Source organism: Aptenodytes patagonicus, chromosome 14 (assembly GCF_965638725.1).
Source record: "Aptenodytes patagonicus chromosome 14, bAptPat1.pri.cur, whole genome shotgun sequence".
NCBI classification, from domain to species: Eukaryota; Metazoa; Chordata; class Aves; order Sphenisciformes; family Spheniscidae; genus Aptenodytes; species Aptenodytes patagonicus.
Genome location: NC_134962.1, coordinates 2,062,668 through 2,076,632, shown reverse-complemented (window position 1 = coordinate 2,076,632; position 13,965 = coordinate 2,062,668). Strand labels below are relative to the sequence as shown.

General features: G+C 63.3%; 1 protein-coding gene across 4 annotated transcripts; it reads left to right on the top strand.

Moving 5' to 3' along the window:
- Positions 1–528: 528 nt before the first annotated feature.
- SAMD10 (sterile alpha motif domain containing 10) lies at positions 529–13,244 on the top strand. 4 transcript variants are annotated; one of them, XM_076351822.1, is made up of 5 exons: positions 529–577; positions 6,154–6,338; positions 10,073–10,241; positions 11,403–11,543; positions 11,949–13,244. In XM_076351822.1, the coding sequence occupies exons 1-5, from the start codon at positions 547–549 to the stop codon at positions 12,011–12,013; spliced, it is 591 nt and encodes a 196-aa protein (XP_076207937.1). In that variant the 5' UTR covers positions 529–546; the 3' UTR covers positions 12,014–13,244. The 4 variants fall into 4 exon arrangements, with proteins under 4 accessions (XP_076207937.1, XP_076207939.1, XP_076207936.1 ...); XM_076351824.1 differs by lacking the exon at positions 529–577 and adding an exon at positions 3,760–3,829 and having other exon boundaries at positions 11,403–11,503; XM_076351821.1 differs by lacking the exon at positions 529–577 and adding an exon at positions 3,760–3,829.
- Positions 13,245–13,965: the final 721 nt, after the last annotated feature.

Here is a 13,965-nt window from a genome sequence, read left to right as displayed (position 1 = left end):
CGCCCACCAGAGCCCACGTTGCACACACGGAGATGAGCACCCTCCTTCGCCCACCCCGCTGGCACCCATCCGGGGAGCTGCAGGTCGGGGGGGGGGGGGGGGAGGAGGGAAATTTGGGCAGGAGGGAACAACCGGGCGTTGCTTTCTGCTCCGTGCCCGCCGCAAACACGAGCGACAACCGGTGCACGGTGCCCGCTGGACCCTGGCGTCCCCAGGACCTGTCCCCCGGGCCGGGGAGGGATCTGGGCGATGATGCCCGGCGGCCTCCGGGCAGGGAGCCGGGGGGATGCTCGGGGCATCCTCGGGGAAGGGAGTGGGCGGCGGGGGGGCAGCACGGGGCGGGCTGGCGGCGGGGCGGCGCGGCGCGGCGCGGCGCGGCGGGCGGAGCGCCCGGGGGTGGCGGAGCGCGGCGCCGCCCCCGGCGCGGGCACCGGGGCGGGGCGGGGCGGGGCGGGAGCGCCCGGTGCCGGCGGCGGCGCTGGGGGGGCGGGGGGGGGGGGGCGCGGGGCTCCGTCCCCGCCTGAGCGCGGCCCCGCTGCGCGGAGGATGAGCTGCGGCCGGCCCAAGGACATGGAAGGTACCGGGCACGGGCGGGGGTGGGCTCAGGTGCGCGGCGGGACGCGCCTCCCCCGGCCCCAAAGGCGGCGGGCACGTCCCTGGGGGGCTGCCCCCTCCATCCCGGGGGTCTGCCCTTCATCCTCCCCTCCCCCGGTGCTGCCCCCTCCATCCCGGGGGTCTGCCCGCCCTCCACACCCCGGTGCTGCCCTCTCCATCCCGGGGGTCTGCCCTTCATCCTCCTCTCCCCCGGTGCTGCCCCCTCCATCCCCGGGGCTCTGCCCCTCCACATCCCCTTTTGCTGCCGTCAACGTCCCGGGGAGGGTCTGTCCCCATTCCCTACCCCCAGAATTATGGGGTACCAGTGAAATGGACTGGGAAATTCGGCTGAAGCGAGGGGGTGCAGGTGTGAGGGCCAGGCAGGACAGGCCTGGGGGTGCTGGAGCAGGGCAGGACCCCCGGGAAGAGTGTGACAAGGTGGAAGGGGGCTCGCTGCAGGCAGGGGTGTCCGTGCCTGTGGGCTCCCATGCCTGCCTCTTGCCAGGAGAGCCTGCTCTGCCCAGAGCCACCCCGAGGTCCTGCCTGCTGCCCTCACCCCACGCTCTCTTGGGTGCTCAACCCTCCAGAGATCCCCTGTCCTGGGGTGCTCAGGGACCTCCTGGCAGTACCCACAGGGGGCTCAGGGGCACAGACACCCCCAAAGACACATACAGTCCCCCCAAAGGCTGTGCCCCAGGGGCTGCTGTCTCAGTGCTGCCTGCCTGCACGGAGGGGCAGGCTCCCACGCACGCTCCCCTGATATGCACCCAGGGCACCGTGCTGCACGGGGAGGACGGAAAGGGCATCTGCCTTTTGTTCCCTTCCTCCTCCTTCCTCGGGAGGCACCAGCGGTGAGCAGCCGCCGGCCTGAGCTCCGTCCCTGCGCAGGGCTCCCAGCTCACCTCCGCGAGCAGAGAATTCAGAGGGAAATGCTGGGGCAATGCTCATCGCAGCCGGGGCCTGGGCCAAGTACGCCCCAGGGGAACCTGGAGAGGCTTGAGGGGGTGTCAGTCCTCTCTGAATGTGGTCTCGTCCTCCTTGGGGCCAGCAGGTCTTAGGGAATGGCTCAGGGCAGGATCTGGTCCATAAGGACATCCTGTGGGTACGACTTCAAAGATTACATGCGTTGGGAGATCCCAGAGAGCATCGCTGTCTCCCTGGGGCCGGTGCCGGGGGCTCTGCCAGCACAAGCAGCAGCTCTGCCCTGCACCAGAGTGAAGCTGCGTGGAAGGGACAGAGGGGACCAGGGCAATGGCAATGTCAGCCGGGCTTGTGGCTCATGCAGATGCCACTAAAAGCGAGATAAGTCCCTCGCAAAGCTGCACTGTGAGCAGAGTGGATTCCCTGACCTTGGAGTCCCTGGAGAGCTCCGGTCTCATCCACCCTTCACCTGCCTGGAGGAACACAAGAGGGACGACCAGCTCCCCGCGAATCCCTCTCTGACTGTTGGCAAATCCCTCGCCGCATTTGGTGCTAAATGTCTCTTTCCCTCCCAGACACCGGGAGCCGGGCAAATCAACAAAGGGATTTCATTCCTTGTGAAGCTTGTCGCAAGCTTTTCCCAGGGACCGCCGTTAATCCTGGGAAGCCTGGCTGACCCCGGGAAGCCTGGCAGCCCCCCACGGCAGCTGCCTGCAGACACGTCCCCAGCAGGAGGGCAGGTCTGTGGGACACCCGCGTGTGCGATGGCGTCAAAGACACAGGGACGTCCCCGAGGCCATGCTGGGAAGCGGTGGCAGAGGAGGGAGCTGGATGCGAGCAGTGCATTGCCTGTCCAGGCGCTGGGCTCCCCACTCCGTGCCCCCGCCTGCTCCTCTCGCAGCTTGGCTGCCTGCTGCCGCTTTCTCCGGGGCAGGTCCCGAACACCGGCGAGCAGGCAGGCAGCGCCTGCGAAAAGTCAGCTCGAAGCCGGTTTGCTGGTAGCGATCAGGCTGCGCCAACCTCGGGACCGACCCAGGGATGCTTTCACCATCCGGCTCGTTGCACGCTGCCACGTCCTGCCCCGAGGTCTCCGTCCCCAGGAGGTTTCCCGTCCCTCTCCCCAGCAGTGACTGCTGCTGCTCTGAGCCTCTCCAGCGCTCACGTTTCACCAGCCATAAAAGTGTCTGGAGAGGGAAAGGCAGAGAGCAGCGACGTGCTGGGCGAGGGGAGGGAGCAGCGTCTGTCCCTGCCACTGCCGTGGCCGCTGGTCCCCCTGCGGTGACCCGGTCCCTGGCCTCCCCCTCCACCTGTCCTGTGTGGCTGGAGAGATGCCCAAAATGGATCAAAGAGCCACGGAGGGAGAATGAGCCGGTGGCGATTCCTCAGCCTGTGAGCAGGCGGCAGGTTTTCCATCGCGCGGGGCTGCCAGATGAGCCGCAGGGACCATGGACTGGCGGGGATCCCTGGTGGGGATCCAGAAAGACAGTGGCACAGTGGCCGTTTGGGGACCAGAGCCAAGCTCTCCTCTCTTTGCTCCAGCTTGGGCTCCGCCGGCCCGAAGGCTCCTGCAGCCCCGTTTCAAGGTGCCGTTCCCCATGCTCAGCACAGCATTTGCTCACTGACCCGCGCTGCCAGCTGTGGGCACCCCCCTTCTGCCCGGACCCCAGACATGGCCACAACCATGACGGCTTTGGCCGGGTGCAGGAGCAGACCATGCCGAGCCCTGCAGCCCCTGCCTGGGAAGGATGCTCATCCCCACGCTCCCTCTTTTCTTATCCGGTGCCTCCTGCATCCTGAATGCCCCAAGCCACTGGTGACGCCGGTGCTGCCACGCATGAGCTTGCGACGGCTCTGTTCAGCCCCGGGGTGCTTTGATGCTCGGCAGGTCGGGCATCCCCCGTGGCAGCCCCCCAGGCTTCCCGTCCATCCCGGTGCCAGCTGGCCCTACCACGGGATTAGGCGGGAGCACGTCAGGAAAAAGCCGAGCATCTCTCCGGATCAAATGCCCACGGGGTGGCGGGGAGGGGGTGTAATTCACCCCCCCCCGCCTCCCCATGCAAGGCCGGCTGGGGGCTGCCCGGTGCCGGATCCGGGGCGAGCGTGCAACCACCATTTATTGGCAGCAGGAGGGAGGCGATGGGGGGAGTCAGTCAGGTGTGGACGAGGTATGAGGGGAGGCAGGGATGGAGCCGTGCTCATGACAGCCGGTGCCGGGCGCTCGCGCGCATCCCTCCTCCCGCCGAGATGCAGCAGGGCCGTCCGTCCCTCTGCTGCGTCTCCACCATCCGCAGCTCACAGGGACCACCCGAGCCAGGTGAGGGGGGCTGCAGGGCATGGCTGGGGGGCTGCAGGGCAGGACCGAGGGGCTGTGGGGCCGACGGGGTGGGGGGAAGATGCTGCATGTGCATCCCCAGCCAGCGGGCACAGCCTCTGGCTCAGCAGAAAATGAGCAGAGGGGATGGAGGGTGGCCGGGTGCTCGTGGCTGTTGCTGTGTGCAGGGCACGGGAAGGAGAGGGGAGCCTGTGTCGGAAGCAACCCCTGTGTCCCTGCGTGGAGCCAGCCCAGGGGCTGCCCTGCTGCGGGACTCCTCTGCCCCCATCCTTCCCTTGCTCCAAAACGCTCCCACGTGCCCTGGCTCAGCACCCCCTACCCTCACCCATGTCGAGTGCCGCCGGGCGATGGGAAAGTTGGGACCTGAGGGCTGGGCTGGGGGAGCGGGAGGTTGCAGAGGAGCTGCTGGGGGCTCTGGACTCCAGGGCAGCAGCTGCCTGCCCCCGACGGGGAGCGGTGCCGCCGGCATTCCCAGCCCTGCCTTTCTTCTCGGCTTGTTTTTCCCTTCGTCTTTCCCCCCTCTCTCCCATCTGCTCTCGCTCCGGCTCTCTCGCCTCCAGCCGTGTTTGCTGGGGGAGCGTAGATGCCCACGTCCTGCTGCTGGCGGCAGATGCTCTATAGCCCCCTATGGATATAGGTCCTTCTGGCGGCCAGAGCCCCGTTCCCCGCTGCTCCCTCACTGAGCCTTTCTGCAGCGAGTCCTGGGGAAGCCCCGGCAGAGCCAAAGTGCGTAGCTCTGGTACCAGCCCCTCCGGACCTGCCAGGTCCGTATCTGCCCCCAACGCCTGGTGGGACGGGCGGTTTTCAGCTCGGGGGTAGCCCAGCACGGATGTGGCAGGGCTGGGTGCTGGGTGTGCTGGGGGCAGGACAGCCAGGGGCACCTTGGGCATCCTTGGCTGGAGGGAGCACAACCCACTGGCGGTCCTCGCCCGCCAGGTCCGGGGTGTCTGAGGCTATAGGAAGCCATCGGAGACATCCCCATCGCTCGAGACAGGCGCAGAGACCACCCCTGCCAGCTCTGCCTCCGCTCGACACCGAGCCTCTGCATGGATCTCCCTTCAGCTTGTTTTCCGTAAAATCGCTTCCCCAGCCGTCAGCCAGGTCCTCTGCCTCAGTTTCCCCATGGCAATGCTTGTCACTGGGTGTGCTTAAGCAAGGCGGTGTGATGTGGTCTGGATAACTTGGGACACACGGACACATCGATAACCGTTTCCTGCTCCACTTTGACTTCTTTTGGCCGGTTGGTCTCCCCTTGCATGAAGGCGTGCTCAAGAGGTCTCTTTGAAACCTCTTTCCTCTGAAAACCCACTAATTGTGAAAATGAGCTGCAGCAGGTTTTCTTCAGCCCTTCCGCTCTCCCAGGGTGGGTTACCCCCGGAGGTGGATCTCCTTCGGGTGCTGCTCTGCTTTCCGTGGTTTCATGACTTGCCCAGCTTGCTGTGGTGGGAGCAGGTGAGCTGGGGGATGCTCTGGTCTTTGCTTCTGCAGATCAGCGCTGCTTATGTCAAGCCGGCTGGCTTTTATCCGGAGCAGACAAGCACGTAAGCCCCTAATACCCATGCATCCTCCTCCCACAGCAGCCGGGTCCCTTCAGCCCCCCCCCAAAGGAAAGCTTTGCATCCTCATTGCAACCCGAATACCCCCAGCTTATTAAAACACAAGGGGTGAGGGACAAAAACGCCTCATCGTGGGTAAATGGCTCTTCGTGGGCCATCGTAGATGGGCTGGCGCGTATTCGGCCATCACTTGGGTGTGCAGGTTTGTGCGCCTGCGTGGCAGCGGCCGTCTCCAAGCAGCCACGGTCTGTGCTGGGGGAGGACTAACCTGCGTCCCCTTCTCCATCGGGCTGCCCAGGGTGGGGTTTATCTGCTTCCCATCCCTCAGCGGTGGCAGTTTAATGTCAGCCTGGTCCATGGAAAGTGGCTGTTCCCCTTTGCCCCCTCCCGGCGTCTCGCCCGGCAGAGCGGCAGTGACGAGCAGGAGGTTATAACCACGCGGCGAAGATCAGCTGCGGGTCCCCACGTCTGCTCGGCAGGCAGGTGTCAAAACAAGCATCATTCGCGAGGGGTTTGTGTGGGCAAACATCTTGTCGGCGCCTGCTGGTTCCCGGCGCCAGCTGGCAGGTTCGTGGGCTGATGGGTTTTCACCCTGGCAATGGGAAGGGAAGGCGGGAGGGGGGAGATTTTGGCAGTGGGGGGGTACAGCCGAGCTCGGCAGGTCCCGTGGGGTAGAAGTGGTGGTTTTGGGTGCCCAAGCACGGGGCAGAGGGGCACCGTGGCCGTCTCTCACCCCCCTTCCCTCCGCAGCTGCCGCCGCTCACTTCAGCTTCTGCCGCAGCCTCCTGGAGCACACGGTCTCGGCCGAAAACCTCAGCTACCGCCTGCAGAGGAACCCGGGCAGCAGCCTCACCTGGCACGATGGCCGGAGCCAGCGGGCCGACGGCGGTCGGACCATCAAGCTCCTGCGGCAGCCGGGCACCGAGGGCTCGCAGGTACCCGCCGGGCTCCTCCGCACCCCCCCGGACCTTGCCCCGGGGCTGCCCAGGGGAACGCGGCTCCTCATGTCGCCCCCCATCCCATCGATTCCCCACAGGAGCATCTCCTCTTTCTCTGCAGGATCAGGCCTTCAGATCCCATTTTGCTGAAAGCCCTCGTGATTATTGGGCATTTAATTATAGTAATATATATAAATATAATAATTTGATTACTATCATCAGGCTGGGGGCTGTGCTGGGGGGAGGGCTGTGCAGTCACCTCCCGTCCACCCCTGGAGCTGGGACTTAATACAATTTTGCAGTAAATGTGCCAGACCCAAATTCCTTATAATGCCTTAAAATCCCTGAGCGCTTGGGTATGTCTCTTAGCCAGGTTTGGACCGTTGACCTCCTAAAATTCTGAACTGTATTGCGTTAATGAGGCTGTGAGCTGAAGGTTTTCAGCGATTTGCCTGCTGCCCTGCCTCTGCACGGCGGTGGGAAGGAGCATCTTCCCAGTGAGCAGCTCCTGCTGCTTCCTAACCCCTTCGTAACGCCCTGGGAGCGGTGTTCGGAGGCAGCACATCCAGCCGGTGACCTCTGGAAAGAAAACGGGGGAAATCGAACTGCCCGGCTTCCAGCCTCCTACATGGAGATGCTTCTCCATCTTGAGGGCCTGGCTGGTTCGGCGTCAGAGGGGAGCAGGGTCCCCGCAGGGACGGGGACAGTCCCACACTCACGCTGTGATGCTCACAGGAGTGGCAGCCCCTCAGGTCCCCCTGTCCTGGCAGTGCTGTGCCTCTCGTCCCCATCACCCCTCCAGGCACCCCGGTGGCCCCTTTCCTCTTGAACCTCTGTGAAAAGCATGGGGACAGCGCTGCCTGCACGGGGACACACCAGCCACTCTCCGGGTGCCAGCTGTGTTCATCATGGCTCTCCCTCGTCTGCCTCTATGTGCCTCCCAGAGGGATTTGGTGGGGAGAAAGGCTTTAATTTTGCCATAAGCAAGGAAAAATACCCGAGAGAAGGGAGGTGACGTGGGTTGCTCCTTGCAGCTCCCAGGGGACGGCCTCCACCACCCAGCTCCCCCCGGCCACCTCCTGCCTCCCCGCAGGAGCAGCCTCCGAGCCCTCCCGCCTGCTCTCCTCAACACCGGCGCTCGATATTCACGGCTGAGAGTTTATCAGAGAGACAGCGCAGCTCAACCGGCTGGAAAACGAGCCGGTGATTCATTACACCTCCCCTTCCCACCCAGGGAGCGCAGGGACTCGCTTGGGGACCCGCTGGGGGGGCTTCGCCCACTGCAGGGGATGATGTGCCCTGAGCCGGCAGGGCAGGGTTTAGGGATGCTGAGATGGGTCCCCGGTGCGGGGCTGTGTCTGATGGGCGAAGCGCTTGCAGACATGAGCGTGCCCAGGGAAATTGCAGGTTGTTTGTCACCTCTTCCCCCGTGCCTCGGAGGGTTAGTTGGATAATAGCTGCAGGAAGCTCACGGGAAGCTCGCAGGAAGCTGGCCGTTATTTCCCCCAGCCCCTCCGCTTCTCATCATTGCTCGTTAGTTGGATCCAGAGCAAATCGCCTCCTCCTCCCCACGGCACGCTCTCCGGCGCGCTCAGCCGAGTGTGAAGGAGCCGAGCGGCCGGGCGCAGGCTGGGGCTGCTCCTGTGGGCAGGCGGCTCCCGGGACGTGTCTGGGGGGGCGGGCAGCTACCGGGGGGCCCCCCAAAGGCGGGCTTTGGTTTGGTTTGGTTGGGAAACCAAATTGTGCGCATTGTCTATCGCATTTTCTGTCTGCTTTGGAGATGGACTCCTTGGTTATTAATTTACAGCCTCCCAACTTTGCCTTCTTCCCTGTCGCTCGAATGTCCCCAGCTGCCACAGGCGAGCCCTCCTTGAGGCAAGGTCCCTTTCCAAGCCCAAATGCTCCTCTGGGCGCCGGCAGCAGCTCCTGCCAGGCTGGCCGGGCTCCGCGGGGTGAGCAATGCCCGGCACGGGGCCAGGGGAGATGTCCCAGACCCTGCTGCCCTCCGCCGCCTCCTCTCTGGCATCGCTCAGGGACGTGTCATTAGTTTCAGTAACCGCGGGATGTCTGGAGTCCCTGTCACACTAATTATCTCCGCTCGTCTATTAGGCATGCTTAATTAGCCAATATTCACACATGGAGGTCGACATTGGCATACCGCGGTCCAAGTGCTGTTGACCTTTCCCATGCCTGTACGCTCCCGCATCGGCTGCTGCTTCTGCCATGCCCCTGCCGTGCCCTGGACATGGGTGAGGACCGTGCCAGCAGGGACCCTGGCAATCCAGTCCCCTCCTGCTGCAGGCAGCGGGGACCCCTTTCCCATCCCCACCTGCCTGCGGTCCAGCCCAGGACAGTCCCGGCGGCTCGGGCGCAGGGAGCTGCTTTTGGAGGAGCGATATTTGCTGGTGCTGCTCGAGGATGAAGTTTCGGCATTGCCGGCAGCGGAGAGCTCACCAATCTCCCCTGGGTGCTAAAACCAGGAAACGGTGGATTTCTGCATCCCCCAGCCCCATTTCCCAACCAGCCTGGAGGATTCCCCCGGGAGAAGTGGGCTCGTCCCCCTGCGCTGTTACAGCTCAAGGCGTTCGGTTTGCTCCGTACCGAGATAAACCCAGGCTGCAAAGACCTCGCGAGGCCGGGGTCGCTGTGATGTGGGCGAGGAAATGGAGCTACCGGGCAGCTCGGGGCGAGACCGGCCACTCCAGCAGGCAGCTGGAGGGAGGGATGCTGGCAGACAAACCCCATCTCCCCACGGGCACCGCTTCTCCCCCTCCATCCCCTCTGCTCTGCAGGTCCTGGTCCCATCCTGCCACCAGGCAGGTGCCTGCTGGGCACCGAGGCCGGGCAGGCGGCCAGTGCTGGAGGAAGCAGCCTGTGTTGGGGGCCAAGACACTCCGGGCAAGGGGCAAGGGTGTGTGGCAGAGGTCTCCGGGAGGTGGAGGGTGGCCAGGTCACTTTAGGGTGCTGAGGACTGCAACCCTGGTTTATCCCAGATGTCTCCGGGCATGGCAGCACCCCAAGAAAGAGCTGCCGTGTTCAGAGGTGGCTTTAGATGCCTGTGAGGCTGCAGGACCTCGTCGTGCCTGGTCAGCTCAGGGTTGAAGGAGGCTGAGCAGGAGAGAAAGGGAGAGTCCCTCCTGCTCCAGGGCACCAGCTGGCTGCTGGCTGCTTCCCTGGGGACTTCTGGTGGGGATGGCTTTGCACCGGTACCAGCTTCTGGTGGGGATGGCTTTGCACCGGTACCAGCTTCTGGTGGGGATGGCTTTGCACTGGTACCCACTGCCCCCCAGGACCTCGCTGGCTCCATCCCCATGAGAGCTGCCAGCAGGCGCCCTTCTCTGCCCAGCGAGGGGGGCTCCCTGGGGACCCCCGGGACGTCTCCTGAGCCCACGCGATGCTCTGCTGGGCTGGGAGATGTGTAGGGGAGGGGGACCAGAGTTCTCGCCTGCCACAGGAGGGCCGGCTGGCTCCCAGGTGTAGGGTCTATGTAGGGCAGGACCCCCACCTCGGCCTCCCATCCCTTCTCCCCCCGCCTCCCTCACCGGTTCCTCTGCTGCTGCTATTTCAGGGCGGGCCCAGAGACTCCAGAGGGTACAAAGCCAAAATCTGCCGGTGTCGCTGCAGACCCGTGCCGCTGGCCAGCACCCCCCCTGGGCTGACCTCCCGGCTGAGGCGTTTCCCTCCTCGCAGGGTTGAATCCCACTAACCTCCTCCCCTCCCGCTCCCCACAGGGCCGTGCCTGCGACCACTATGGCATCTACCACACCAGCCCCACGCTGGGCAGCCTGGCCAAGCCGGTGGTGCTCTGGACCCAGCAGGATGTGTGCAAATGGCTGAAGAAGCACTGCCCGCATAACTATCTCATCTACGTCGAGGCGTTCTCCCACCACGCCATCACAGGTACGGTAGACACCCCCACTAATCACCGGTACTAATCGCCATCGGCACGTGCTCCTGGGAAATAGCTGTCTGGAGGTCTGTGGTTCGGAAGGCAGACGTACCCCCCATTTCTGTCCCCTCTCTCCACGGAGATGCAGCCAGGGTGAGAGCTGCCCCACGACAGCGGGCACGGGGACGCCCACCCGGGCTGGGCAGGAGGCATCTGCCACTGGGGTGAGCTTCGGGACAGGCTGGATGTTGTTTAAAATGAGCATAAATTGCCCAAGGGAGATTGTGGTTTATAAGATGGGGAAGAGTCTTCTCCTTGCCTAGATTAATATAATAAGAATATTTTTACAGTTTTTTAAATATTGAAAATTCTTGCAGGAGAGGAAAGATCCCTGCTCAGCTGGAGTCCAAGTTGCAAATGTCTTCCTCCAGGTCTGAATCCAACTCCCAGCCAAGTCCTTGAAGGATAATAACCTCTAGGACCTGCTCCCTCCCCTTTGACCCCTGGGGACTCTGGCTTTGACTCCTATGTACGAGCGCCGTCCCGGTCTGACCGTGACGTGTGCATGGCCGGGCAGAGCTCTGCCAGGGCCAGGAGAAAGCAGCGGGGAAGGGAGCGCTGGAGCTGCCTGCGAGGGATGCAAAGCCCTAATGCAAGAGCCCAGCCAGCCCTTGCACGGGAAACAAAGGCAGCATTAGCAAATGTACGCTGGGAAACAAGGACAAAAGCTGGTTGTAAATCCCTCATCTAATAGCCCCCGGACTGGAGGAGAGTGGCTCGCAGGGGACGGTGGCGGCAATGCTAATGCATTTTGATGGGTACCCCTGTTCCCTCGGGACGGCCAGCCCGTGCGGGGACCGTGCGCTCGGAAAAACATCTCCTGATGTGGGAGGTGGAGCGGAGAAATGGAAAGCTCCTGCCTGCGGGGATGGGTTGCGTGATTGCTAGAGTCAGTAGCTGTCCCAAGGCTGGGGACCTCGAGCTGCCACCCGGTGCTCTCCGAAAGCGGGGCCACCCGCGAGGCTTCCCCGTCCCCATGGGTCCAGGTGGCGAAAGAGCATTTTAGGATTTCTTCCCTTTCCCCCTCCTTGTTCCCACATGAACACGGGTTCCCATTGGGTCGCACTTTTACGGTGTCCCCGCCACGTCGCTGAGCGACGCCGTGTTTGCAGGTCGGGCGCTGCTGCGGCTGAACGGGGAGAAGCTGCAGCGCATGGGCATCGCTCACGAGGCGCAGCGGCAGGAGGTCCTGCAGCAGGTCCTGCAGCTCCAGGTGCGCGAGGAGGTCCGAAACCTGCAGCTGCTCAGCCAAGGTAGGGCCGGCGGGAGGCCGAGCGGGGAGAGAGGCCACGAAGCCGAACCCCGGGGAGGTTGTGTCCCTCCCGCAGCCATCCGGAGGAGAGCAGCGGCTGGGTGGCTGCCAAAGCCAGAGGCAGCCACCTGCATGTTGCTGGTGCAAATGCGGCCCACACCGTGGCTGGGATGGGGTGTGGAGCACAGGTTGCGGTGCGCAGGGATGGGTTGTGGTGCCCGGGGCCGGGCTGCGGTGCACAGCACAAAATCCCTTAGTGGCATGTTGCGTGGAAGGGATGGGATTCTCCAGGGCTGGCAGTGGGTGAGCTGGAACGTGCCACCCTGCAGGCTGTTTATTCCTTCCTCTCCCCCCTTGTTCCAGCTTCTTTTGGAAATGTCTCCTAGCTGATCCATCTGTTTGGCAGATTGCACCAACACTGTGAACCGAGCACCTCTGGGATGGGCTGTGCACCGCCGATACGAGACCTGAACCGCACGCTTGGAATACGAAGAGACAGCTTCCCAGCCACTCCGGGGCTTCTCTCCTTCTTCTTCTTTCTCTTTCTTTCTTACGAATACATTTCTGTGCAGAGATGGGAGGTTTCCTCCAGCAGACGTGGCTCTTGGCTGGAGGAGAATTAGCAAAACAGCGGCTGGGACAGATGAACTTTTGCCCACCTGAGCCTGATGGTTCACAGGGAAAGAGATGGGAAAAAGGAGATGGCGACAGGCAGGGCTCAGCGTCGCGGACGAATCGAGTGCGGTTATTCCCAGGACGGCTCAGAGCCATGCGCAGGACGGTGAAGCATTATGCACATGGGCGACATCCAGCACCCGGTGGCTTTGTGTCCGTACCTTGGAGCTTATTTAGGGAGCTTTAGTTTCCTCTTCAGACTGGGCTGTCTTCCAGCGTCCTAGGAGGTAACATTATCAGTAGCAAATAAGATGACCCGACCAGCCAAAAAATAATTAAAAGGGGGGCCAAGCCACCAGTGCCCAGCTCCACTTGCTGAGTTAAAAAGGGAGCTGAGTCATTGGAGCTGGAAAAGCTGGGAGCAAAGGCAGGGTGGACGTGCCAGGAGGGTGCCGTGGCCTGGAGGAAGCTGTGCCAGGAGCTCATCCTTCATCCATCCTTGTTTGCAGGCAGACGGGGGGAGCCGATGCAGGGGCCGGGTGGGAGCAGCTGGGGACGCTGCCGGGCAGTGCCGGGTGCTGCCCACGGTGAGGCTGGGGATTCCTGGGTGCCACGGCTCCCCCCCCCAGCCCCGGTGCCCGGTCATGCTCCCTCCCGCACCGTCTGCACTCCCACCAGCTCTTTGCAGAGCTCTGCTCCTCCGGGCATTTGCAAATGCTTGTCCCAATCTCCTGCCCAGGGGCTGGTGACAGTGCCACCGAACCCAGGCACCGTCCTGATGACCCAGCTTGTCATTAAGGTGAAGTAACATTTACTTTTACACCCCCACCACCACCCAAAACCCCCCTGTCCGGAGCCACAGACCGCTCATGCAGGCAGGTAAGGAACAACTGAGGATTTAGGGGCAGGGTGGATGCTGTCACCTCCCCACGTTCCCCCTCCGGTGACGAGGGCAGGGCTGTGGGGCTGGGGGGGGCGGTCCCAAAACAGCAGCACCCCAAAGCCCCTGGGGCATCAGAGCTGGCAGGGATGCGAAGGCAGGTCGCAGTGCCCCCCCCGGCCGGGCACCCGCCCACCACCCGCCTCCTCCTCTGCTGGTAATAAAATAAGAGACTGTTATTTTAACTTGCTGCTCTTCTGACTCTTCCCATGCCTGAACCTGTGCCATGGGTTTAGTCCCTCCAGCCCTTCCTGGGAATGCTCAGGAGATGTCTACAGCCCTAAACCCCCCGGGACAAGCACCTTCACGGGGCACAGGGGTCCCACCGGACGGCCCTGCGGGAACAAGCCTCAGCCTGGGGGTTTGCCAGTATTTAAATCCCCTCCCAGCTCCACAGAACCGCTGGGGAAATGAGAATTAAAGAAGCCGCTGATCTTTGCCGGCGGCAGGCTGGACGGGGGGATTTGGGGTCGTAGTTATGACTCCAGTGCAGGTAACGGCTCGTGGCAAAGCAAAGGTCTCCAAAGCTCGTCTGTGAGCGGCATTACCCCGGCTAACGAGCCATGCTAAGCGGGAGGGGAGAGCACGGGGCTGCGGGCAGGGTGAAGGCAGCCAGCGGCAGAGCCTGGGGCTGGTGCGGGGCAGCGGCAGCCCGGTGTCATCCCTGTCCCATCCCTGCCCCGTCGCGGTGACGCTGCTCCTCAGTGAAGGAGCTGGGAGATTTCCACGGGGGTGGGATCAAAGAGGAGCTGAAAACGAGTTGTTTGCCCACAGCTAACAAAAATCGTGATTGCACCCAAAGGTTTTTTGTCTCCCCACTGAATTCCCCAAGGAAAGCTGTCCCCAGAGCCCTCCAGGCGGTCTCAAG

Bases quoted from the DNA above. Each gene is read 5' to 3' on its own strand.
- SAMD10 (XM_076351821.1), top strand. From the start codon at position 3,760: ATGCAGCAGGGCCGTCCGTCCCTCTGCTGCGTCTCCACCATCCGCAGC. The intron at 3,830-6,153 runs GTGAGGGGGGCT...TTCCCTCCGCAG, and splicing joins ACAGGGACCACCCGAGCCAG to CTGCCGCCGCTCACTTCAGC. The intron at 11,544-11,948 runs GTAGGGCCGGCG...TCTGTTTGGCAG, and splicing joins CCTGCAGCTGCTCAGCCAAG to ATTGCACCAACACTGTGAAC.